The sequence below is a fragment of the Camarhynchus parvulus genome, chromosome 8 (assembly GCF_901933205.1).
Source record: "Camarhynchus parvulus chromosome 8, STF_HiC, whole genome shotgun sequence".
NCBI lineage: Eukaryota > Metazoa > Chordata > Aves > Passeriformes > Thraupidae > Camarhynchus > Camarhynchus parvulus.
Window position 1 is genome coordinate 16,614,846 of NC_044578.1, and position 24,705 is coordinate 16,639,550.

At 36.6% G+C, this 24,705-nt stretch overlaps 1 protein-coding gene across 3 annotated transcripts; it reads left to right on the forward strand.

The window, feature by feature from the left end:
* The first annotated feature begins 163 nt into the window (after window positions 1-163).
* On the forward strand, window positions 164-24,700 carry CCDC18 (coiled-coil domain containing 18). Of its 3 annotated transcripts, XM_030953881.1 has the most exons (25): window positions 164-509; window positions 763-910; window positions 1,087-1,237; window positions 1,787-1,954; window positions 2,856-2,965; window positions 3,825-3,953; window positions 5,494-5,590; window positions 6,256-6,377; window positions 6,965-7,274; window positions 7,465-7,568; window positions 7,678-7,838; window positions 8,344-8,564; window positions 9,326-9,436; window positions 10,043-10,174; window positions 10,885-11,019; window positions 11,628-11,705; window positions 13,170-13,286; window positions 14,515-14,682; window positions 15,131-15,273; window positions 15,711-15,874; window positions 16,656-16,869; window positions 17,415-17,514; window positions 18,541-18,657; window positions 19,090-19,235; window positions 22,052-24,700. In XM_030953881.1, exons 2-24 carry the CDS (start codon window positions 771-773, stop codon window positions 19,219-19,221), a joined length of 3,324 nt encoding a protein of 1,107 aa, XP_030809741.1. In that variant the 5' UTR covers window positions 164-509; window positions 763-770; the 3' UTR covers window positions 19,222-19,235; window positions 22,052-24,700. The 3 variants fall into 3 exon arrangements, with proteins under 3 accessions (XP_030809741.1, XP_030809742.1, XP_030809743.1); XM_030953882.1 differs by lacking the exon at window positions 3,825-3,953; XM_030953883.1 differs by lacking the exons at window positions 6,965-7,274; window positions 7,465-7,568.
* Window positions 24,701-24,705: the final 5 nt, after the last annotated feature.

The window sequence follows — 24,705 nt, forward strand, 5'->3', positions numbered from 1 at the left end:
CGGGGCGGGCCCGGCATCGCTCCGCCCCCTCCGCCCCGCCGCACCAATCGCCGCCCCGGCATCGCCGCGCCCCGCTCGCCCACAGTGCACCGCGGCGGCGCGCGCTGCTCCCGCCCCAAGCGCGCCGGCGGCGGGGCCGCGCCTGCGCCGTGAGGGCCCCGCGCGGTTCGAGCGCGGCGGGAGCGGCGCCGGGCGCTGCTGTGGCGGGGACGGAGCGGCTGCGGTACCAGCACCGACACCGGCACCAGCACCGGCCCGCTCGGAGCCTAGGGACGGCCGGCAGCGCCCCGTGCCACAGCTCTCCGCCAGCCCGGGCCCCTGCGGCGCTCCCCGCCCTGGCTTGCAGCTGCCCGCCCGCCCGGGGCCGATTCGCTTTCGTCTCTCGTTGCGCTGGTCACGGGCAGCGGGGCAAGTTTAGCGCGTTCGCGTGTGCACCGTTCGCTTCCCAGATCCCCGGCAGGTGCACCGGACTGCCGGAGCTCTGCGATGCGCTGCGTGACAGATTTTTGGTAAATAATGTATAGCAGGTTTTTCCAGTTTCCATATATGACAAGTCATGGAGCTTTTTGTATTTCATGAATGCATACAGAACTCCTCACAAAAGAGATAATTTGTTACTTTTATCTAATAAACGTAGGAAGGAGGAGTGTGTGGAATGTGTATATTTGGAAATTGAGTTTATTTTTTTCTCCTTTTTTTTTTATTTTTGCAAGTAGTTTTGGTGCCCATTTAACAGTGTTTTAATATTAAATATTACTTTAGCCTTATGCATGTTACCAATGGAAGGTAGCATGTGGATTTGCTCTAAGAGTGATGCTGATGAGGACCTGCTTGCAAATGTGCAGTCATTACAGAATCAGCTGAGGAGAACTGAAAAACACCTACAAACTGTAGAGAAAGAGCTGTCCAGGTATGAGTGCGTCTGGGAATGAGAGCCTCCTGTCTCTTGTAGCATAGCTCTGATGTATTCTGTGTGATGGATCACTGTGATTAACTCCTTTTCTGCTTTATGTTTGAATAGTCTTTATAAGCAACCTAATAAAGAAAAAAAGCAGTATTGACTTTTTACTCTCCCTCCAACACTAGTACAAGGGAATATTACAGCCACTGCTTCGATGAGCTTACAGATGTCCTTCTGCAGGACTTTGTACAGCCCAACTATGATTGTCAAGGCTTTTCCAGCGGTAAGAAGAATTCTGGGAGAACATCTCGCCAGGATTTTCAAAGAAAATGCAAAGTAAATATTTCTCTTCGTTACTCCTTTTTATTACTTTGGCTTTCTATCCTTTGCTATGTTTTTGAACATTTTTGGCTGCTGGGCTTGGAGTAGATACACTGTAGAATCGGGCACTGATGTCAAGGGAGCACATTAAACATAGTATCCCTTGAGTACATTGCTGTGGGGAAGTTTCCGCTCCCCCTCTCAGTGCTCGAGGCTTGTAGGAAAGATGGGGACAAAGCTTTTAGCAGGTCCTGTTGGGATAGGACAAGGGGTAATGATTTCAACTGATTTAGATGAGATGTAGCAGGTGTTTTACTCATGAGGGTGGTGCAGCACAGCCACAGGACCCCCATCCCAGGAAACATTCCAGGTCAGGTTGGTCAGGGCTCTGAGCAAGTTGATCTGCTTTAGGTTGTCCTTGCTCATTGCAAGGTGGTTGGAGTAAATGACCTTTAAAGTTCCCTTTCAGCCTACACTGGTTTTGATTCTATGATGTGTTTTTATGTAAGAGGGTGTGTATATATATATATAAACAAACAAACATATTTTTATGTCTATGTCTAGTCTTACTCTGTATCCACAACTTTGGATAAACCAGTGAAAGAAAATGAACAACTTCAGGAGAAGTTGGATGCCCTTCATGAGCAAAATGCATCTTTGACTTCTCAGAATCACTACCTGAAGAACAGAGTGGAAACAATGAACTTTGAATTGATGCAGTCAAAAACAAAAGTATGTATCTTTATTGTGCCCCAAGACACTCAGTGACCATGATTTTTGAGTTTAGAATTCCAAGCAGAATGTGCTGGGTTTTGTCTTATTTTAATCTGTGTAAGTTTAATATTCAGTATATATTTCATAATCAATATTAATCTTGGACAGAATAGTTTGGAATCTATTTCTCCATGGGCAAAACAACTATATTCATTATTAATTTCCATCTACTTATGTTCCAAAGTTTAGTCTAAAGACAGTAAGCCACAGAATGAAAAACTCACTATGAAAGAAAATAGTTCAATAATGCATTTAGTACTGTACATTCATGTGTCTGAGACATTAATGGGAATAATAATGGCACAGCAGTCATTTGTCTAGGAAATGGAAGTAGTTGATCTCTCAGGTTGTATTAATATTGCTATTTTGAAAAAAGTGAAGATGAGTTAGAAGGGAATATTGTATCTAATAAATCATTGCTGATTTAGTTTACACTTGTCTGTACAAGTTTATTTCAGGACAACTATGTTGTTTTATTTGGTTTAGATATAATATTAATAAAACATAGCTATGCTTAGTGAATTTTGTTTGAGAATTGTTATCTCCAAAACAGTACAAATAAATAGATAAACAAAATGTTTGACTGCCTGGCACTGAAAGAAGAAGTTGTTGGATATAAACTTGTGGGGAAAAGCAAGAGACAAGATCAACCTATAAAGAAATTATTTTGCTAGAATATCACAGTGGAACTGGAAGGAATGTTAAATGAGCAGAAAATTGGAGTTAAGGTGGTGTAGATGAACAAACATAATTTACAGTAGGGTTAAGAGCACTGTCATTCAGTAAGCAGATTGTTCTTGTGTTTATCACCTGTATATATGCAAATGTTAATGAAACCCCAAATATGTTTGTATTTCAGATTTCATATCTTGAGGCTACTTTGGCTACACATTTAATCAGCATTCCGAAGTTGAAAGAACAGATTGTAAATTTGGAAGCAGAAATTTCAGCTCAAGATAAAATTCTGAAGTAATGTGTGCTTTCAAATCAATATTTTATTGTTGTCTTCCTGCTAGTCCAGTCTCTTTTTAGGGATGACATAATTTCTGGTACTCTGTGGGTCATGTAACCTGGGGTCTGAAACTTTCATTTCAGAGCCATTTCTAGGAGGAGGGATGTGGTTTAGTTTGTACTGAATGAACTTCAAGAAACTGAGAAAAAATAATAAAGACTGGTGAAATAAACCAGTTTGTAATGTGTGCTGAATAGGAATGTGCCCTTACAACTGGGTAGGGTGATTGTTTGCTACATGGCCACATATGTTCTCTTCTAACAAGCATACATACTTCTGAACATGACCTTTGTGTGTTTTTTTTTTTTTGTAAGGATTCTTTCTCCATGAATACATTAATCAAGGCAAAGGGCCAAATAAAACTGATGTAATTGCTGTTCAGAGGTGTCAGGAAGACATGCCTGGTTGCCAACTTGCCTTACAACCTCACGTTATGGAATATTCAATTGATATTTCAGTAGTCTGTTTTCACAAAAAAAACCAAAGTAAAAATACTTATGTTAAATTTATATTTTAGTGTTCTTTCCTAGTCACACCTCTTGGGAGGAAAAATATGATTTCTATGATCAGAGCTCATGACACAAAGTCAGCTCTCTGGGTCCTTGGCAGTTGTGACACCTATTGATAAATCTTAGATACCATTCCAGATTGCAGACATACTCCTGGGGAGTCTGCAGACTGTGGGTGCTCCTGGCCTAGCTTTGAGAGTTCTAGCATGTTTGTCTAGCACTTCTGGAACATTCTATGTGCTAAAGAACAACAGAAATCTATTTTCTTTACAAAAAGTTCTTATTTTTATTATGCTTTATTTGCTAGAGATGCAGAAGATAGACTAGATCAAAATCAGAAAACAGCAATGGAAAGAGAACACGTGTTGGAAAGATATCAAAAGGGCTATAAAATTCTGAAAATTGAGTTAATTGAACAAAGCAAGCAAGGAAAGAGGTAATTAACTAATTTTAATAAATGAGGCATAGAATAATAGAGCATAAGTGTTTATTTCCATTGGCAGTGGCTTGCTTTGTGGAATCAAATTACTTTTCTGTTTTAAGGATGTTATTTTTTTAAAAAGGGGAAATTCTGTGATAAGGTACTGATTATTTAAGTGGGCACATTTAAAATCTTGAGATCAGCTGTTAGCTGCAGGCTGATAGCACACATTAGTGCCCAGTTTGTCAGCTGCTTTTTCCTTCAGAATGGAGGTACTGCAGTGGAAGGCTTCAATGTCCAGAATATATTTTTTCTGAATTATTTTTGTATTTGTCTTGCAAGAACCTGCAGTGCATACCCAGCATCTGGTATTCAGCAGCATTCCTTGGTGTGAGGAAAATGATAAAAGAACAACTTAATCAAGAGAACATTTTTATGTGATCCTTAATCTTATTTGTCTATGTGATACTGTTGGAAAGGGTGCTGTAATTCCATCTCAGTCCCCATTTCCTTTTCCTTTTGCCTCTTTTAGCCTAGTGGCTCTGTCACTACTGGGAGGGTAGGGAATTTGACTGTTGCAAGTTGCTATGAACACTCCTATCACCTCCAAAATGTAATTTTAAAGAAGTGAGTGGAATAAATAAAAAGATCCCTACCTTCCCTATTAATTTAACTGCATTACCTGGGGCAAAAAAATTACCTGAATTTATGGATTGGGAAACCATTTCTTGAACCTTTTAAGTGCCAACTCTTTGTTTGACTTGTGCCTCTACCCATGAAGTTACCTCAAACCTTCTTAAGGCAAAAAACCCTGAAATACCGTGGGGCTTGCACTGCTGGTTGAAGAAATGTTTTGCTTTATGATTGCTGCTCCTTCAGAGCATGTGGGGCTGGAACTAGCTGTACTTGGTTACTAGTTGTAAATGTAAATGTTTTTGTACTTCAGGAAAGCTGAGCTTCTGCCAGGTGTTAAGTATGATGTTATGGTTAGTATCAACAATTATTATGGTTTACCTTTAATTATTAATTGCAACAATTTACTTGCAGGCAACCTGAAGTGCTTTAGGCTAATGCTGTTTTGTTGTTCTGAAATGCTCTTATCCCCTTCTCTGGATACTTTTGCCAGCTCCAAATGGGCACTGCTCCCCAGACTGAGACCCCAATGTGAGGGTTGGCTGTACTGCCCCATCCCCAGCCTCTGAGTGGAAGAGAGGCATGTTATTGAGCAGCAGGAATCCCTGTGTGGCGCTGTTGGCTGTCCTGAACAGACTGCACCTCTGAGCTGTGCTGATCTCACTCTGCAGCTCCTTCCCTGATGAGCCATGACAGGGGAAGGGCCAGTGCTGGGGAGTGACAGGGGGGACCAGGGGGACTCTGGGTTCTTTCTTGGAGCACAGTCTCACAGTGTGATATCTGGGGCTTGGAAAGTTGGGAGAAGAAAGGAAGTACCTGGAGCAATCACTACAGGAGTTGTTTTTGGTAACTGGAGAAGATAGTTACAGTAATGGCTGAAGTTTGTGGGTTTTAAAACTGGTTTGCATCTTTTGCTTGACAGAGCACAACAGCAAAGAAATGAAGCTTTGTTGAATGTGGAAGAGCTGACAAGGGCTTTTACAAAGTATAAAGCAGAAGTAACTGAAAAATTAGAAAAGGTGAGAGTTTTTTCTTCACTTGTTTTTGCTGTGGTGTGAAGATGTTTCTTCCAATAGGCCAGGCAGCCAATAGCAAGAGGTTCACCAGTGAGTCAGTTGTTTCCACTTGGTGGCAAAGCCCTAGAGAGGTGGGACAGGGTAAGCAACTGTTTGTAGTGATAAATTCAGTTATATAATTTTACACTGTCTTTGCACAGTCTGGATCTTTGGAGTCTGCATCTTTGCAGCATTCTAATACTGCTGCTGTTTCTTATGTCTCCTGCTTGCCAGCTGGGAAGTTTACATTTTAAAAATACAAGATCCTTTAAAAGCTCTTTTTCCTCCATATGTATAAGCTGTTCAATGGAACATGTGCTGAAGAAGAGCTAAGATGAAAATGAAGTAATCTCCCTAAGTTAGCTTTTACAGAGATTTTTGTTTGTTAGACTTCTTTCCTTGTGGAACAAGGCTGCCAACCACAAATATACCCTAAAATATTAAGTTAATTTTTTCCTAAATGACAGAAAAAGAAAATTTCTTTGCCTCTTGCCTTCTCTTCACAATAGTGAGCAATAATATTATCTATTGACTTACCAGAAAGAGCATAATATTATTTTAAAAATAGTGTCTTGACACAAAAGCTTGGTTTATTGCTGTACAGTAATGAAAAAAATTTGCTTTTTAAGGCTAAAGCTGAAGACGTAGTCTTGGGAGAACGTTTAATTAATTGTGAAAATGAAAAAGAGAAGTTGAATGAAAAGTGTATCAGCTACAGGAAGGATCTAGACATCCTAGAAGAGCAACTAAGGTAACACAAAGGCTTTTAAAAATTCTCTGCACAGTGTTTTTACAAGAACTTGCATGTTGCAGCTGTCACTGTGAATGTTTTGCTCAATTCATATAATTCAATACATTTCTACTCACTTTCTGTAAGTGATTTTTAAACACTTTAATCCCACGTTCTGTCCCCCATTCCCAGGAAGAACCCCCCAGACTTTCTGGGGCACTGTTCCCGGGCTCGCTGGCTGCTGCTGAGGCCATGGGCTGCACTCAGGCCTCAGTGAGGTTGTGATGCTGACTGCAGCTCATGGAACAGACCTGCTTTGGACTGCTCTCTGTCCCAACTCTTTTCAGAAGTTCTTTGGTAATTCCCTCATTGCTTTAATGAGGGTAGACAACCATCAGCTGATTGTCTTTAGAATTGTTAGGTTTGGACAAACACCTGCACAGACATTTTGGGGTTATTCAATTTACATGCTTTGTCCACACTCACATTCCTGTCTTTAGGCCATTTTGGCAAGAGTGGGCAGTGTATGAACACCTTTACATTAGCTTGAGTCTCCTCAGTAAGTCTCTGCTTCTCGTAATGAAAATACCTTTTAAATGTGTTTTTAGACAATTAAAGGAAGAGAATCACAACACAAAACAAGAAATTAAAGCTTTAGAGGCAAAGAACACTGAAATGACATCAATGCTGAGTCAGTCTGATCAGAAGATCATCAAGCTTGAGAGTGAACTTTCTGAAAAAGAAATAGTACTTAAAGAGAAAAACGCTCTAAAAAGTGAAAATGAAGAGCTGAGAGCACTTACTGCAGAGCAACAGAACCACTTGAAATTATGTCATCAAGAAATAGACGATTCAAGGGAAGAGCTCAATATACTGGAAACCATTATTTCTCAGTTGTCTTTAAGTACACCTGAAGAGGTAGAGTAACTGAAATAGTCTTAGCGGTGTATTATGTTTTGAGTAATTTTAAGGATTGAGTTATCCAAACTTTTAATATCCTGGTATATGTATCTTGAAAATTTATATGCCAGTATAACACATGAATTAAGGATGCTGTGAAGTAATAAAAGGCTGATTTTTCATTGATCTTTGTTTTCTGTTAACTTAGTTTAAATGGCACCATTTCAAACATCAGCTCTTGAGTTCCTCAGCAAAAGAAACTACCTCTGAATCTTGTGGTGAATCAAGTAAACCTCTGATTGCAGACCTAAGGTATAACTTTTTGGTTACTGAGCTATGGCAAGATTAGGCAGATAATCAGGTGCTATTAGAATTAACATGCAGAAAGAATGTTAAATAGCTGTCCCCTTCTTTATAATAGCATTAAACTGGCAATGAAAGAAGCAGAAGTTCAAAAGCCTGGTGCAAACTTAACTACCTGTACTGAAGCTGAGCATCTTTCTAAGAGTAATGAAGGACAAGGAAACAGCAGGTTATGTGACCTGGAAACAGAGCCTGTCAAATTGATCAGAAATCCAGGAGGTAAGCTTGCTGAAATAGCTGTGCAGTTCTGTCTAATTAATCCACAGAACAGAAATGTTCTGCAAGGGTTCAAGTTGGTTTTACAGCATGTATGCTTTGTTTGAACAGGGAGCATTTTGCCACCTTGGAAACTGTCATGTTCTCCAGACACAATATGTTTCTTTCTTTGGCTGCTTAAATTACTTGTTCAGCAATAGCTGAGCTAGGAGCTGTGTTAAAATGGAGCCGTGTATTTTTTTCTTTAGGCAGATTGTTCTAAAATCTCTGTATTTTTGTTGACTCTTTTCTCTGTATCCTGCTGTTAGTGTTTCTCTGATTGCTTCTGTCATTATTGTTAGGACTGCTCCATGAAATTATGTCAGGGCACCTGTATGATGCTGTCTTTATTTTGTTTGTTTGTTTCTTGAGGTTTTTATTTGTTTTCATGAGTCACTGCATTGAGTTACATTATTGGTTTGCATGTTCTTTTATAAATTAATCTTAAATTTATTTTTTCTACTTTGAGAGAGAAGAAAATGTCAACAGTTGGAACTTATAAGCAAACAATTTGAAAAGGTGAGGCAGAAATTCCAGAAAGAGATAGAAGAGCTACGCACTAAACTAATAAAAGCAGAGGATGAGAATTCTGCCTTGAGGACCAGCATGGCTCAAAGAACCAGTCAGTTTCAAACCATACAGGAAGACCTGTTGAAGAAGGCTTCAAAAACTAACAGCTTAGAGAGAGAAGTAAGTTTTAAATAGCACTGAAAAGAATATACCCTTTTTTCTTCAGTTCAGTAATCAAAGATAGTTAAGGCAATAGTTATGAAAAAACTGCAATTGTCATAATAATTTTAAAATCTGATTTATTTGAGAAAAATTCAAACGAAACTTTTCAGCAAGCAGAAAGGCTTAGCAACCTTGATTTGTTAGTTGTCAGAAATACTGTTTTAAAGTCAGTAGGCTTTTCTGCTACTACTTTGATTTGTTATGTGGAAAATATGCACAGTCTTGTTGCTTTGATGTGGTTGAATTAATGGGTAATCCTAGGAAACAGGTTGAAAGAACAGTTGTATTTTTCCTCATTAAATGTTACTGTAGTTGCCAGAGATGAACATCATTACCAGGGAGTCACAAAAGAAAAAAATTTAAGCTTCAGCTTTTCTCAGGGTGAATAAATTAATTTGCTAATGTTTCCATTCTGGTGCTAAAGTGTTTACAGAGTTCAGCATAATGGACTTTGCAGTTATTTCCTAATAATGAATATAAATGTTATAAATATGTAAAGCCATTTCACTGGTAATTAATTGGATAAATTGTAGGTAAATTGTCCTGAATTTTTCTCTGTAAGTAATAAAATATAATAGTTCAACAAAATCAACCAAACAATTTATTAAAAAGACTATAGTAGTAGCTAAAATGGAATTGGTGATAAGAAAGTACATACAAATATTTGAATAAAACTGCAACAGTTGTCTACATGCTGTTTTGTGCATATTTAATTTCAGATAAGAAAGAAGTCTTCTCAGCTTTCTGCACTTGAGAAACAGTTGGAAGAAAAGACTATTGCTTATTCCACTGCTGCAGAAAGAAATGTTGAGTTGGAACTGGAACTCATGGTAAAATGTTCTCAGTGAGAAACCACATTTATTTAAAAATACATAAAAGTTTAGCTTGACAGTAGTATTCCCTGTATTCAAAATGTGGGGACTTTCAGATCTGCTAAATAATCTGTGCAGATTTTAGGAACACAGGTTTTAAAAACAGAATCTTGTTTGAAATAAGACATCCCTTTTTTCCCTGCCCTTGAATGTGGTAAGTTATTAATGAACATGTTACGTTTTCCTTGTGGTCACATATGCAATGAAGATCTGGCCCTGTTGAATTGCCATTTGTTTCAGTGATATACATGTAGATTTATAATTAAAAAGTCTTCAAAATGGTATTTTAAAGATTCCATCTATCTATATGAACATAGAATTTCTTTTTGTCGTTGTCAGGAGTTCCCTGTGCCATAATCCAACTTGGCAGACACCTTGTCTCTACATTTACTGACATTTTGTACCTGTGGTTTAAGTGTGACATCCTTTGAGATGACACATGCTCTGTGTAAATTCAGAATTTTGTTTGTTGTTCCTTTATGAAATCTAGAAACCAGATGATCAAATAACTTAATATCACAGCTAAATGTTTTTATTCAGTCCTTTTATTGCTGCCACTTCCAGGGAAAAAACAGATGCATTCATGAGCTGGAAACAACTATCAGTGAAGAACATGAGAAAATAACTTCTGCTTTTGAAGATGAAAAGTTGTTTCACCTCAAGCAGCACAAAGAAATGGAGAAACAGATTGCTCTAGTAAGACCTTTATGGTGTGGTATTATGTTTGAGTGTTATACTTGGTAACTTTTTCCTATATTGATTTGTCTTGTAATTTCAACACACATCATAAAAATGTTAAAAACCTCTTTCTTCTCCCTACATTCCCTGATTTTACTACATCTTCCATCTAACTAGCTATACAACTTTCCCACTGAAATATTAATATCCTGCTCAACTGAAGAGAAATAAGGACTTAGGAAGAGTTCTGTTGCTTTTTGCTCCAAACACACAGAAAAAAAAAAGTATAGCTTCAGTGCCTACTGGGTTTAAAGCATGACAACTTCTAAAAATGTTCTTGTTGCCTGAGCCTCTGCCATACTGCGCCTTGGGAGCATCTGCAGTCAGGGGGTTTTCAGTCTCTAGAGAAGAAATGTTGCTCGCTGTGATTAGAAATGTAAGTGTGACTATTTCTAGCTACTTAGGAAGCTTCTCATCTTTTAGTAAAGAATGGATGCATGTCTTATTGTGTTGGCTGGTGACAATTACACTCTGTCTGCCCTCATTCTCCTCTGGAATTAAGATATGAAGTGCTTGGGATTTCTTGATAATTTTAAGACTGCAATACTGCTGATGGCAGTAATGTATTTAATTTTCATTATAAAAATGATGGGTGAATAAATATGAATCACATATTTAGATGAATACATTTTTATTAAAAGAATAAATTACTGTTTACTTACTGACAGCTTCAGACACAGCTGGAGAAGAAACATCAACAAGTCACTGAACAAGAGAAAATAATATCTATTTTACAACAAGAGGTTATACATAAACAGCATCACATTGAATCATTGGATGGGCTGCTGATAGGAAACAGAGAGGTGAGGTTTCTTTAAATGCAAATCAAGCAAGTGACTAAAAATAATGGAAAGCATATCCATAAATACATGGAAAAATTGGGGAAATGAAAGATGTTTATGTTTATGCTTCTTAACTTTTGTTTGAGTAATTGACTGAATCTAGTGTAGTCACCAATTACTGCTGCTACTACTACTACTACTACTACTACTATATACTGGTCAAATTTTAATGACCTTTCAGTCTTTTCTGTCTTAGCATTCTCTTTATGCCTCTGGATTGCCCCTTGGGCTTCTCTCTCTAATGAAAGGGAAGAGATCTGGATAAAGCATGATTGCATCAATCCTGCACTAGGTGGAAAACCAATAATGTTCTAGTATGATAATGTTTTATTCCTTTTAATAATGCCTGTTGCTGCAGAGTATGAAGAGACATCTCTCAGCAACCAATTTCACTTCAGAGTATCATGCACACAAATACATGATACAAGCAATTGTGTTTTAGATACACTGATCTGTGTTTTTTCCTGATTATCAGTTTTTATTAAATTACTTATCACTTTATAACATTAAATTAATGTAATGTAATGTTTATATTTTGTTCTCTTGAATAAAAATGTCTGTAAAAACAGGAAATGGAAAATCAAAATATCAAGAAAGATCAAGGATTGAAGATGCTGGAAAGTCAGTTAACAGAAGAAAAAATCAAAGTGTAAGCTCTCTGTAATGTTCAAGTAATAGTTTTAAAGTTTGCAGTAACAGTGGATTTCCTTTTATTTTTTATAGAGAATCTGTTTTATATAAATTTCTCTAAAGTAAATATTCCAGAAGTTATTTGTCTGAAGTATTTAGTTTTTATCTATTGTTTAATTTTTTTTTTGTTTTTTTTAATTAAAAGAAGTATGATGAAACCTACAGTATGATATTATGCAATGCAGAATTGCTTAATGCAATTACTGTAGTTACAAATAGGGCAAACTTATACTTATTGTACTCTTAAAGTCCAATGTTGTCCCACAGAGCTAATGTTATATGTGCTTTTGGTCTATGTATGGCATGTCTTTTAGACATATGTGATACTGTAATGTTGGTCATGCTTTTAGCCATCTTTAGCTCTTCCTAGTTTTTGCCTGATAAATATTTTCCATGCAACACTTGTAACAGGCTTTTAATAAACCAGTGCCATGTGCAGATTTACCCCAGGCAAGTATTAAATCTTCAGGATTTAAGATACTGGGGACTTTGCTGTTTCCATGCTCATTCTGAGCTTGTGTAGGACCAATTTGCTATCCAAGTGGCTTTGCAGTACTTGGGATGTTTTACAGAGACTTAAAATTAATTCTCTTCCAAAAATTCTTGAATCAGCTGGGGACAGAGATACGAAGTCCAGTATAGTTTAGAAAACTGCCAGTCTGATTGTCTAATTCTTTCAATTTTGCATTCTGCAGCTAAATTCAACACAATTCTCATTGATGAGAAATCCTAGCATTGAAACCAGAAGTTTAAGAAAAGCTTAATTACTATGCCTTAAGATCTCAGGGTTTGTTTGATATAATTTTTATCAGTTCAAGGTTATAAGGTGTTTGTTAGTGGTTACTCAAACCCAAATGAGCATTAAAAGTGTAAAATAGATTGACAGTGTTGACACTGCTCAAAGCTCTTCCTTTCCCATTTGGTGAAACTCAGGCACTGTCCCCCAGTGCAGAAAGGGAAATCATGCTGCTTGGGAACTTTTTGAAAAGAGTTGTAGTAAGATCTGAGTGGGTTTTTTTAAAAATATGTGTGCCAACTCACCAATGATGATAATTCCAAATTTATTTATGTAGTTCTATACGTAATGAAACACGATGGATTAATGATTTGTTATTGACCCTATGTTTGCTTTTAAATTCTAGTTACTAACAAGTGCTGGCATATCTTCTCATAACTGATGGTCTCATCTGGTATAAACACAGTCTAAAGTATTATCATGTTGAATTTCACAAATAGTTTCAATTTTTGAAGATTATTTCAGCTTTAAAGTTTACTATAATCTTCCATGACTGTTTTAATACTCGTATGATAAAATGTAACTTTTCTGATATTTTACACAAAGCTGTCTTTTAATACAATTTTTAGACCAGTTAATACAAACCATGCCATGCAATTTTAAATAATCTATTGCATTCACCTAGGTACAACAACTTGAGTCAGCACTAAATGTGTGTAAGGAAGAAGTTGCACTGTATTTGAGTCAGTCACAAGAAAATAAGGAGCTATTTGAAAATCAGCTGAAAGAAAGGTCTGAAGAGGTAACAGGTTGTTTTATAATTCTTCTGTATCGCAGAGAGCTCTTGTTATGATTGATTTAATCTAAAAGTTTGTGAAATGACAGCCAAAATGTGCAGCAGGACCTGTGAATGGGAAGTAAGCTGGGAAAAGTGACACATTTTGTGAGGGTAAAGGGGAAAATCAAATCAGAACTCAAAACCATGGATAATTTAAGGAAAAAGGAAAATGAATTGTTGAAAGAGGTAACAAAATCAGAATAACGTGAAGCAAAACATGGAGAGAGCACTATTGTAATATAAATTTAAGGGCACAAAATTGATCTGTTTTTCAGCTGTCTTAATGGGGAAGAAGTCCTGGGCATAAAAAAAGTTTACTTCTAGACCCTGAGTTTTATCATGCTTTCCACTATTACTTGAAAGCAAGAAAGAGTTAACTTTAAATTTTAGAAGGAATTTTTATTTGTGGATGAACTAATTATATAGCAGGCTGATCATGTCAGTGCTGGCCTCCCAGCTGAGAGAAGCTTCAGTCAGGTGGATGTTGCTGGACTTTGTACAGGATTAGCTTGATGGAGGTTGTGGAGTCTGTCACACATAAACCTGTGATATTTACTGCTGCTTCCCGAGCCCTAAACCCTGCGGTTCCTATACTGCCCATGAAGGGACTGGATCCTGTGTGAAACATCAAGTGTAGCAAGTGAGGGTTTATTTTTTTTTTCCAAGAACGCTCCTTTTTTTTTTTTTCCCCAGAACAGTTCCCTCTGGCATTCACCGCTGAGAAACCAGATTAGTCAACATAAAACAAGTTAGGCACTCAAAATTCCTTTTTTTAATTGAAATGACTGTTGTCATACAGGCAAAAAGAAATAAAGGGGAGGACTGAGAACAAAATCTCAAAATCTCAAGGGGAAAACAGGGACTTCCTGAGAAATAAGACTAGCAGAAAGAAAAGTAGTTCTAACTGAAAAGCTGCTATGTATATTTTTAAAATATTGACAAGTTATATCTAGAAAGCAAGAATCAAAACCTGGGGCTGACTGCGAAGTTGCTACTTTCTTCACTGTATAGACCATAATACAATGATCAATTATGAGGTCTGTTATGTACTGTTGAAACTGTAATGCAACTAAATTCAGATAGAAAAGTTTTATTGCATCACAAGTGTGATTCTGTGTTCATTAAGAGAGAATAGCTGAAGCAACTGCAAATAAAAATGTTTTATTGTAAGGGAAAATAAATGTCTTTTCAGCTTCATTATTTGCAGAAAGAAATAAAAATTAAAGGTCAGACTATTCAGGACATGAGTGAACAAAATATTCTCCTGCAACAAACTTTGCATCATCAGCAGCAAATGTTACAGCAAGAAACTATTAGAAATGGAGAGTTGGAAGATAATCAAATTAAACTTGAAAAACAGGTACAGTGTGGTAAGAATTGTCTACATATATGGAGAAAATTAATTGCCTTATATATGTTTTCATAATACCTATAAAATCTGAATATTTCTTTGAGTTGATAATTGTTATTTGATATATGTAAAATAAAGAGTTTAGTGGCTTGTTTTATCTTAATCCAGGTTTTGACCTATCAAACATTCTAGTTAGCATTATAGTGGCTAGGTACTTGGAAAATCAAGCCCTAGACTGCAGTTAAGTAGAGGTGCATTTAAATTCAGAGAATTGCATCTTGTTGCATTTACTAGAAACTAAATTTCTTTCAGATGTGCAGAGTTTTAGTTGTAAATTACATACAGACTATAAAGAAATCTGTTGTGTAAAAACTCTCCCTATGTGAGTTGCAAGACAAGAATGTGTATTTCTTTGGTATGCAGTTTGAAACTACTCTTTAAATGCCTTTTCCAATAGGTATCCACTTTGGAAAAAGAGCTCCAGAAGCAGAAAGCATGTGCAGAAGATGAGTTGAGAAAGGTGGAGGAGAAACTGCACCTAGCTGCTCAGGAAGCAGATTTAAACAGGCAGAAGGTGGATGGACTGAATTGTACAATCAGGTATGTTTAGGATAAATGAGAGGTGAATTCTGCAAATGGGCGTATGGATGAGAACCCTTGCTGTCTGAAATGCTGTTCAGCTCTGGCCTCACACTTCAGTCTCTGGCAGCAGACTGGAAATCAGAAGGGAAGCTTCTGACTAGCTGAGGCATGACTTTCTGGAACAGTTTTCCAATGGAATTAATGCATGTCCTGGCAACCTACTTAGCCTTAAGATAGCACTTCATAAAGCAGTTCAAATCATAACCATATCAGCCTGCTTGTAATTGTAGAGAGTACATTCTGCAGGAGCTTGCTAGTCTTAAAAAATATAGCTTTGATTACAAGAAAAGCCTACTTAACATGACTTTTCTTTCTATTTTATTCACAAACACTTGTCTTAGAGAATGTTGCTCTTGTTATTCCTTGGTTCATTTTGTTCTGGTTGCTTCTCTTAGACAGATGAAATTGGAGATGGATCAGTGCAAGAATGAACTTACTGGCATGGAAAAAGAAGTAGAACAATTAAAACGAGATGGTGCAAACAAAGCACTGCAGATAAATCAGTTGGATATCACTCTGGAAGAAGCAAGATCAGAGCTCAACAGAAAGGCAAATGAGGGTAATTTGGCTATTTTGTTTCTCAGGCTTCCTTTCATTAAACTATTCCTCTGTATGTATCAGACATTTTTCCTTCTCCCCCCCACCCCCTTTCATAATCAAGTATGTGAGGGTCAAAAACTGATAATCTTCTTAAACCAAAACGAAACCAAATCCAAATGAACAACACCTCCACAACCCAAAAATATCACAAAGATTTTTCACATACTTTTGCAAATTCTCAATTTTGTGGTATATACCTTCACCCCAGGTGAAATACTAAGTGGTTTCCCTGTAAATTGGTAATGCAGATTCTTAATGTAACAGTCAAATGAGACACTTAACTTTAATAAAGGCATATGCTATTCAAAAAATGCAGCTCTTTAAAACAAACAGAAAACCCCACAAGTCTGTGGAAATAACAAACATTCCAATCCATCATCTTCCATTTAGTTTAATTGGACCATTGTTTCAGGCCAGAGAAACAGCAGCAATTTTGCTTGCACTATTCCTGGCACTGCATGGTCAGTTACTATACTGTCTGTACTGCCTCCTTGGCCAGATGTTTTTAGATATATCCTTGTTTCGGGTCAATTGTTGATTATGAACTGAATAAAGCCAGCAAATACTTAGGTACCATAAACATATTTTTGTATAAGTAGTCACTGTTTTTCTAGATTGTCCTAAAAAATAGTGATACTGGAAATTTATTATGACCACAAGTGCTACCAGGTAGTGGTGTTGCATGAAGACCCTGATGTACTGATGATTAAACATTCTCTTTTGTGGTGTGTATAAAATAGTGAATGATTTTGAAGATAAGCTGCTTCAAAATGAGACTTGCCACAGGAAAGCCTTACAGAAAATAGCAGAACTGGAATCTACATTACAGAATGTCTGTGGAGAGTTAAAGATCACTTTAACACAGCTCCAGGAGTTGCAAAATGCATTGCAGAATGCACAGTCCTCTCTGGAGGAGAAGAACATTGCTATAATGGATCTGACAACTGAGCTCAGGTGAGCTGCTGTCTTTTCTGTCATGAAAACTCAGTTATGTTGGTTATTCCTTAAGAATAGCAAGTAGTTTGGATGGGGTTTTTAATGTTCTTAGCAGCTCTCCATAATTTTTAGGTGGTTTGGGGCCATCACATAGCTTGATACTTGAGATCCTTGGCTCATTTTTAATTTCTAAAAGTGGTGCTGAATTCTTTTTGGGGAGTTCTGTTTTAAAATCTGCTGAAATTATTTTAGGAATCTTAAAGCTGTGAAGTAATTATAAGAATAGTCAAATTGTCCAGTCTACTTTCTGACCACAAATGACACTTTATTTTTTAAAGAATCCTATATAGTCAATTAAATAAATTGAATAATGAAGTTACTTAGAATTCCCCACCTGGAATATAATTAACAGAATTATTCTATTTGCGTTTGTTTCCTTGCAATCAACTCACCTTTAGGGTAATATGCTGTAAGTAAGTAATAGATCTCATGATTTTCAAGCTGGATATTTAAAACTAAGCAACTGAATATGCATTAAGCAATTAAATGTATGAGAATTTCAGGTATTGCAAGGATGAAATTGAAGACAAAAAGCAGGAACTCCTTGACATGGACCAAGCACTGAAAGAAAGGAATTGGGAACTAAAACAAAGAGTAGCTCAGGTGAGATAATTTTTAAGCATGTTACTGACAATTATTCCTGTTATACAGCAGATAGTTTTGGAAAAGTTAGGTTAGGCCTGCTAGGTTTGGTTGCTTTGATGTATTGTCTCAAACTCTGCTGGTTCCTACAGGCACAGTGCCAACCTCAAACCAGCTGCATGTTGTTGAAGCCTTATGTACCAGGAAAATCAGAAATCTTATGCCATAACCTGTCCCAAGATTCTTCATTAGTGATAAAGTTATGGGGCAACTGCTCTCATCTTGATGTTTGATAAGAGGAAGGAGAGGTCTGTGCTGAAGGGTGCTTGGAGATGACAGATTTCTTTCCTTGTTTGCACTGGAGCTTGTCTGATTCACATTAAAGCAGCCTCTAAATATGAAATGGTATCTTTGTTATGAATAAATTTCTGTAGCTCACTTTAAATATTTTCAGACTTTTGGTCTGGCTTCAGGATTTGATACTCATCATAGGAAAATTTTGCTTCTGTCACTTTTATTATAAACCTTTTCCTAAAGGAGTTACCAGCCTTTGTCTTCAAGAATATTTGAGGTTCAGAGAGAAGGAGTGGGATTTGAGTAAGTCTGTTCAAAGAACTGACTCTGTCAGGAGGCCAGATCTTGCCATGTATTTTTGCCACAGTACCCTGTGAACTGCCCCAGGAAGTCATCAAAGCACTTGATCAACTGATTTTTTTAGTTTGGCAAAATTGGCACTTCCTAACAAGGTGGATTAGTATAATAAACTACAGATATTTCTTTGAAAAGGATAACTTGCATTATGTGCATGTGAGGACCTAACATATTCAGTTATGGACTTTTTCCCAATTTTGCCCTTTTCGTTTTATGTTTAGCCACTATTTAAATGAAGTAGCTGGGGTGTAGCTTTATATTGACGACTCAAGAGAATACTCATGAGGCTACAATGGATTAATTTCATTCACTTTGCTCTCATAGTTTGTAATATGGCTTCTTAAAATCTGCATATTAGTTCAAAATAAAATATTTCCTTTTCTTTTTTACCTCTAGATTGCACAATTGGATATGACAGTTCGTGAGCATAAGGGAGAAATGGAGCAACAAATAATTCAATTACAGTGTAATTTAGAGAAGTCAGAGTTGGAAATTAAGGAATGCAATAAACAGGTACTGCTTCTTAATCAAAACCACAGTTTCCCTAACAAAGGGCAGCTAATTCTATGAGAAGGTCTGAACCAGGGACACAATAGCTGGCCAGATTTCATCTAGAAGATAAAACCTCTTTTTTATGGAAAGGAGACGGAAGGACTGTACCAGTAAAAATGGATGTTTGTCAATTAAAAGTATAAATTTTGTAAGGCTATAACAGTGCAAAAATGAAAAATGATTTTTCACTTGATATGATACGGCTCCCAAACTGCTCTTTTAGTAAAGGAAAATGTCGGCAAAATAAAAAATTGACAGAGGAATCCAAAGTCAGGGTCAATGCTGACAATATTTGGGAGTTTTGTTTGTTTTGTGGGTTTGGGTTTTTTTTAAATAAAATTGTTCTGACTTTGGTGAAAAATTTGTTCTGATTTAATTGCATTTTCTGTTCAGATTGAGAGCTTAGAGAAGAAACTCCAGCATTCTAAAGATGAACTTCGTGAAAAAGAGTTTGAATTGCTCCAGAGAGATCAGGAAATAAATCAGCTGAAGAAAAAAATAATGAAAAAAACCAACATAGCCTAGAAGCACTTGGAAAGGTAAAACATACCTTGGATAGACAACAAATGATCAATTTTTAATGCCATTACTGTACTGCCTAGGAGAAGTTATATGATGTCTCTTTAGTGTGTCATTACTTCTCCCAGAATCCCCTAAATTTAATTATTTTCAAATTACAGATTTTATGGCAAACTCTTAATTGTCTGCTTTCTGTGGAGAAATTTGGTTACTGATTATCTTTAGGGACCTGATTTTCTGGCTATGGATGATATGGTCTTCCTTGAAATGAAACAAAGCAATATGCTGTATGATGAGAGCTTCTTACGACTTAGGTACCTATCTTGTGAAAATTATTGCATCAAAGGCCACTGAGCTCCAGCAAGCTGGTAGGAAGGAGAAGTGAGAATGTGTTGGCCTAGGGAATGGGAGTGTGTGGAGGGACTTGAGAAGACAGCTAACTTTGTGAATTACACAAATCTTGGCTTTGGTGCATGAATCAGTCTCTACAAGCACAAATGGGGTCTGGGATAAACAGGCTTTTGCAGAAATAAGTTCAGTCAAGGATGATTCCAAGCTAGAGCTAAACACAAAGCCAAGATGGCCTCTGCCACTTTGGTTATGCTGCATTTATGTGTTTGTTTTCTAGGGTGAGGGATCAGAGAAGCCTCATTTCTGTGTGAGCACCAAAGGCCTTTGGTATTCCAGATCATGAGGGCTTGGCTGTGTCACAGCTGAATATGAAGTTTATATATTTGCTTCACTGCAGATTAAAGCAATGTCAGCTCTTCCATCTTGAATTCTGTTAGGTTATTGATGATGCTCAAGAACAGAACAGTGACTGCTGCTACCTTTCACACATACCATTAACAATTTCTAACTTTTCCTAAGGGGTGATTCTGAAAGAAAGAATTTCCTAGCTAGCCTCTGTACAATTACTGACTAGAATTTCTTTCCAGACAAATTGTCTTGTTTTTGCTAAGAAATACCAGATAAGAAGAGGCCTAAGAATGATATAAGAAAGGCTTTAAAAATAGACCTGCTCTGGTCATGTTCCTCCCAAGACTTTGAATAAGGGAATGAAATTTTATTTTCGTTGTAGTGAAGTAGACAAAAAACCACTGGATTTTGGAAGCATTCTGTGTGAACCATGAAATATGTTGCAGAGGGCTTCTGGCTCCATTTAGAATATTATATGGTTCCTTCTTTGTTTAAAAATTAAGTACATTAACATAATGTAAGAAAACACTTCCTCCATTAGTAACACATTGCAGACTGATTGACCACACTTCCACAGAAATTTTCTGTCCTAGTTCTAAAAAATAAATTGCTTAATCTATTTAGGGAAAAGGGGTGGAGAGGCAGTGTGTATGTCTTGCCCAGGGGTACAGTCTGTCTCATTCTTTTTCTTCTTAATACATTGCCTTCCTTGCTTATTACTGAAAATATATTAGTTCAGGGAAGGAATTGCTGGGAGGGTTGATTTGTGTTCTGGTCCACTCTGTCCCTTTGGGACTCATAAAATAACCAGGTCACAGAGTTTTCAGCTGAATTATTCTTTGTTCTTACTGTGCTTCAATCTGCAGTGAAGATTTTGTAACAATACAGCACTTGGCTACCCTTAGAAGCTGTAAATATTCCAAATAAAGGAACCAAAAATATCTTGCTGAACATTAAGAATGGCTTTTTTCATTTTTCTGGGAAATTGAAGTAATTTTCTTTATTAAAAAAAAAGGCAGATTGGATTTACAGCAAGCTAATTTTTTGTGACCATAGTTCCTTCTGAAATGAGAAGTAAAATTGTATTAAAATTATATAAGAAAAAATTAGTGCTTACAATGATTGACTTTTCTAAAAAGTGATTTTTACAACATTTTTGAAAAACTGCATAGCATTAAAAAAACAAGAATTACTGTAATCTTTCATTTGTTATCTGTAAGCTGCTTATATGCTACTTACAAGTGTTTCTGTACAGTATGTACAGCATTCCTCACAAAGAATAAACACCTAACTAAGCATGGATAGATAAACAGAGGACCAACATAACCTCTTTTAAAATTTATAATTAACAAGAACCTTAGTATAATATGATGTGAAATAGTAGTGGCTGATTGTCTCTTGTTCTGCTGCAGCAGTAACTAATGTAAACATGGCTGCTGTGTATATCCCAAAGACACCTAAAACTCTATTTTTTTCTATAAATGAATAATTAGATCCAGCATATTCACTTGTTTTTTAAAAGGAGGGGTAGGGGTAGTGAAGCTCTAGAAACTAACAAAAAACCCCGAACCTCAAACATGCCGTGTTTGGCTGCATTTACTTCTGTACACAGCTTACATTTGCTTTGCTATTTTTCTTGCTCAGTGTTAGTGGACATCATAGGGTGTTTTCCTCTTAATACCTTGATACTGTTGATGGGGTTTCTGCAGACACTTCCTGAACTGTTAGCAGCTTAAGAACAACATTGCAATCCAACATGAAACCGTAAGCCCATGCAGAGGAGTTATTTCAAAAGGCAGTGTTCATTTAAACTGTACAAAATTCTTACAGGGATTTGCATATGAAGATTTCTTCTCAAAAATATTCTACATAACGTTTTCCTTCTTATCTGCTGGAACTTAATGTGGCATTGCAAAATTTGTAAGTTGTGCTCTTGGAGAAAGCAAATGCACTTCAGTTACAAGAACAGTGAACAAAAATGCATTAATAACATAACATAAATTAGAATTTGAGATGACAGCCATGGACTTGAGAGCTGCTGTTAGTTTTCTTGAATTTGTAAGATAAGGTTTAATAATGAAAAGTAACATGTTGGTACAAATGGATTTAGCTATGGTCATCACATATTTTGTTTCAGGTGCAAGAACTGCGAAAGAATGAGTGCTGCTGCCCATGGGACAAGCAGCAGCCCAGGGATGCTGTTGCTGGCATTGTCACTGTGAATTCAAAGAGGACATTTTAAAGTTGTATTTCTAAATAAGGCATGTAATTATTTGTACTGAAGCAGATGACAACCTTTTTATTTTTCCAGCTGTTATTGAGATTATTGCTTTAATTGAATATCATATTAATTTATCTTTTATACTTCTAAATAAAATTTGGTTTTTTTAAGTTGTAGGGATTAATTTCAGCTGTCATATTTTTCCAAGGTTTTTATATGATGTATTTGTTTAATATCTCACTTCTAACTAAAAGCACAATGGTACTACCTTATTAGCAATTTTGTTTGGGACTGTTTTATCTTTTTTTGTACAAATGCAGTGATGCAGACACAACATATTGTTAAAATTTACCTGTTTGTAAGATGTTTTGGGACACTGATTTGATCATAGACACTGGCAAAACCTGCTTGCTTTACTCCAAGCAGTATCTTTAAGATGCACAGGGTTGTGGGACAGGGCCATAAAGCTTGAGGTTGTTTCTTTTGATATTTTTAATCAAACAAAAACCCATACAAAAATTCCCATTGATTAAATTCACGTCATAACTATGCATTTCTAAAACATATTTATTTCCAGGTTTCCAAAAGTATTACACAATTAAGCTGGTATGAATGGCTAGTGGCCCCACTTTTATATTTACATAAGCATCAGAAACTGCAAATATGCTTTTGAGGCAGCAGTCTAAGTCTGATTAATGCACACAGGATTTATATGCATTAAGACATGCAATTCACACTTCAGAAATCAAGTTACTAAAGTTATTTGATGTAAAGAAGAGGAAAAGAACTGAATGTATTTCAGTTTGAATACCAGGCCTCAGTTCAGTGTTTTGTATATTAAAAGTGTGTCTTAGCCAACAAACCTATCTGAGGCATCCAGAAACTCTGCAAGTGGCAGTTTGCTAAACTCCTTGGGCAGTACTGGCTCTTTCCCTTCATGTAAACACGTTCCACAAATGCCACATTTTCCACATTAAATGGTTCTACAAAACCAGCCACACATTCTGCTACCATTGACAAGCCAAGATACACTCATCTAAAGTATTTCTGCAGTTTCAGATTATTTATTCTGCTATTGAGAAAAATATGATGTGACAAAAACCACTGTTACTTACAGAAATAAATACACTGTGTCTTTTAAATTGAGCTATTTCTTTCTCTACATAACTGTAAAGGGAAAATCTTAGAATTTGGTTGAGTGGTGCAATAATCGCAGATTAAACTACTTTTATTTTTAACTCTCTTCATGCACATCACTTTGCCTTCAGCCTAGAAGTGTATGCATCAAATTTCAGACAGATTTTTTTAAAGCAGTGGAATACATAAACCCTTCAAACCAGGATTTCAAGTGGAAAATATAACCAATCCTTAATTACAGCTGCATCACAACACTAATGGAATTCCACTAACTAGCATTGTATAAAGCCTCATTGGCTCCTCCTACATGCACTAAATATAAATGTGCATGAGCAGCAAAAGCAATTTGCCTAATCTCTGAATCAGCTAAATAGCATTTGCACTGAAATTTTGTCTGTATACTAACTTATCTAAACTCTGGGTCAAACCTGATAATTAAGGAGAATAATAATTATGTTTTATCTTTAGATATTTTGCTATTTTGTTGCTTGCCTGAGAAGTTAAGGATTCCACTTATACTGTTAAAGCCAATTTATTTCTTTTGGAAAAGATAGACTTTTTTTAAACATAATTTCAGTTAAATATTTCTGTAGGGTCCTACTTTTCTTGAGTTACTAACCAGTTTACATCTATGTAAATCCTGGAAAACTATGTTCATTCTTCTGAAGTGTGTTGCATTTACATGGGGTTGTTGAGTCTTGAAAAACATTTTATTGTGTATAATGGCATTGCAATTAGCTGAATGCTGTTCATAAGGCTAATTGCTTATTAAGGTCTTTCTTTCTCCTATCACTCAGGGACAGAAACAAGGGACTGATTTTCTTCCTGAATGCAACATACCTACAGTTATTGTATGTTAAACATGAATTGCACCGAAGTGCCAGCCCAAATACCCCTCTTTAATCCACAGTTTGTGTAAAATATTTTCTCAAAAACCTAGACATCAGGCTAGTTCTTATTTTTTAGAATTTCTGACATGTCAATTGCAGAATCAGAAGTGTTGAGATTTCAGTCTTAGCAGGAATGTAGTGAAGCTGTCTGTTCAACATTTCCTGTCAGTTCTCCACTGCAGCATGCTTGCTAACTTTCTTGGTTGGGAACTCTGCCAAAAGGAAATGTCAGGAGTCTGTCCAACAATTTGTCTCTTTCAGAGTCCGCATCCCATTTTGCAATTTGGAGGTTTTTTTCTGTAATGCCTATTAAGACTCTTACAATAGTAAGGCATCAGGGAAGAAATCTGTTCCTCAATGTGTTGTAAAAGAACCAGGAGGGTGCTGTAGGTGCAGGAATTCTGAAGAGCTTTAGCAGAGGGCTCCCACTCTGGGTGCAGTTTACTTTCTATGGCTGTGAGTGGAGGACTTAGCACTATAGGCCAATTGTAATTGTGGAAAAGGCTTTTCTTGCACCTGTTATTCTATTAAAAACAATCCATG

Excerpts from the sequence above, each read along its gene's own strand:
- CCDC18 (XM_030953881.1), top strand. The coding sequence starts at position 771 with ATGTTACCAATGGAAGGTAGCATGTGGATTTGCTCTAAGAGTGATGCT. Across the intron at positions 10,175-10,884 it reads TGGAGAAACAGATTGCTCTA|CTTCAGACACAGCTGGAGAA; the intron begins GTAAGACCTTTA and ends ACTTACTGACAG. Across the intron at positions 15,875-16,655 it reads CAACAGAAAGGCAAATGAGG|TGAATGATTTTGAAGATAAG; the intron begins GTAATTTGGCTA and ends TGTATAAAATAG.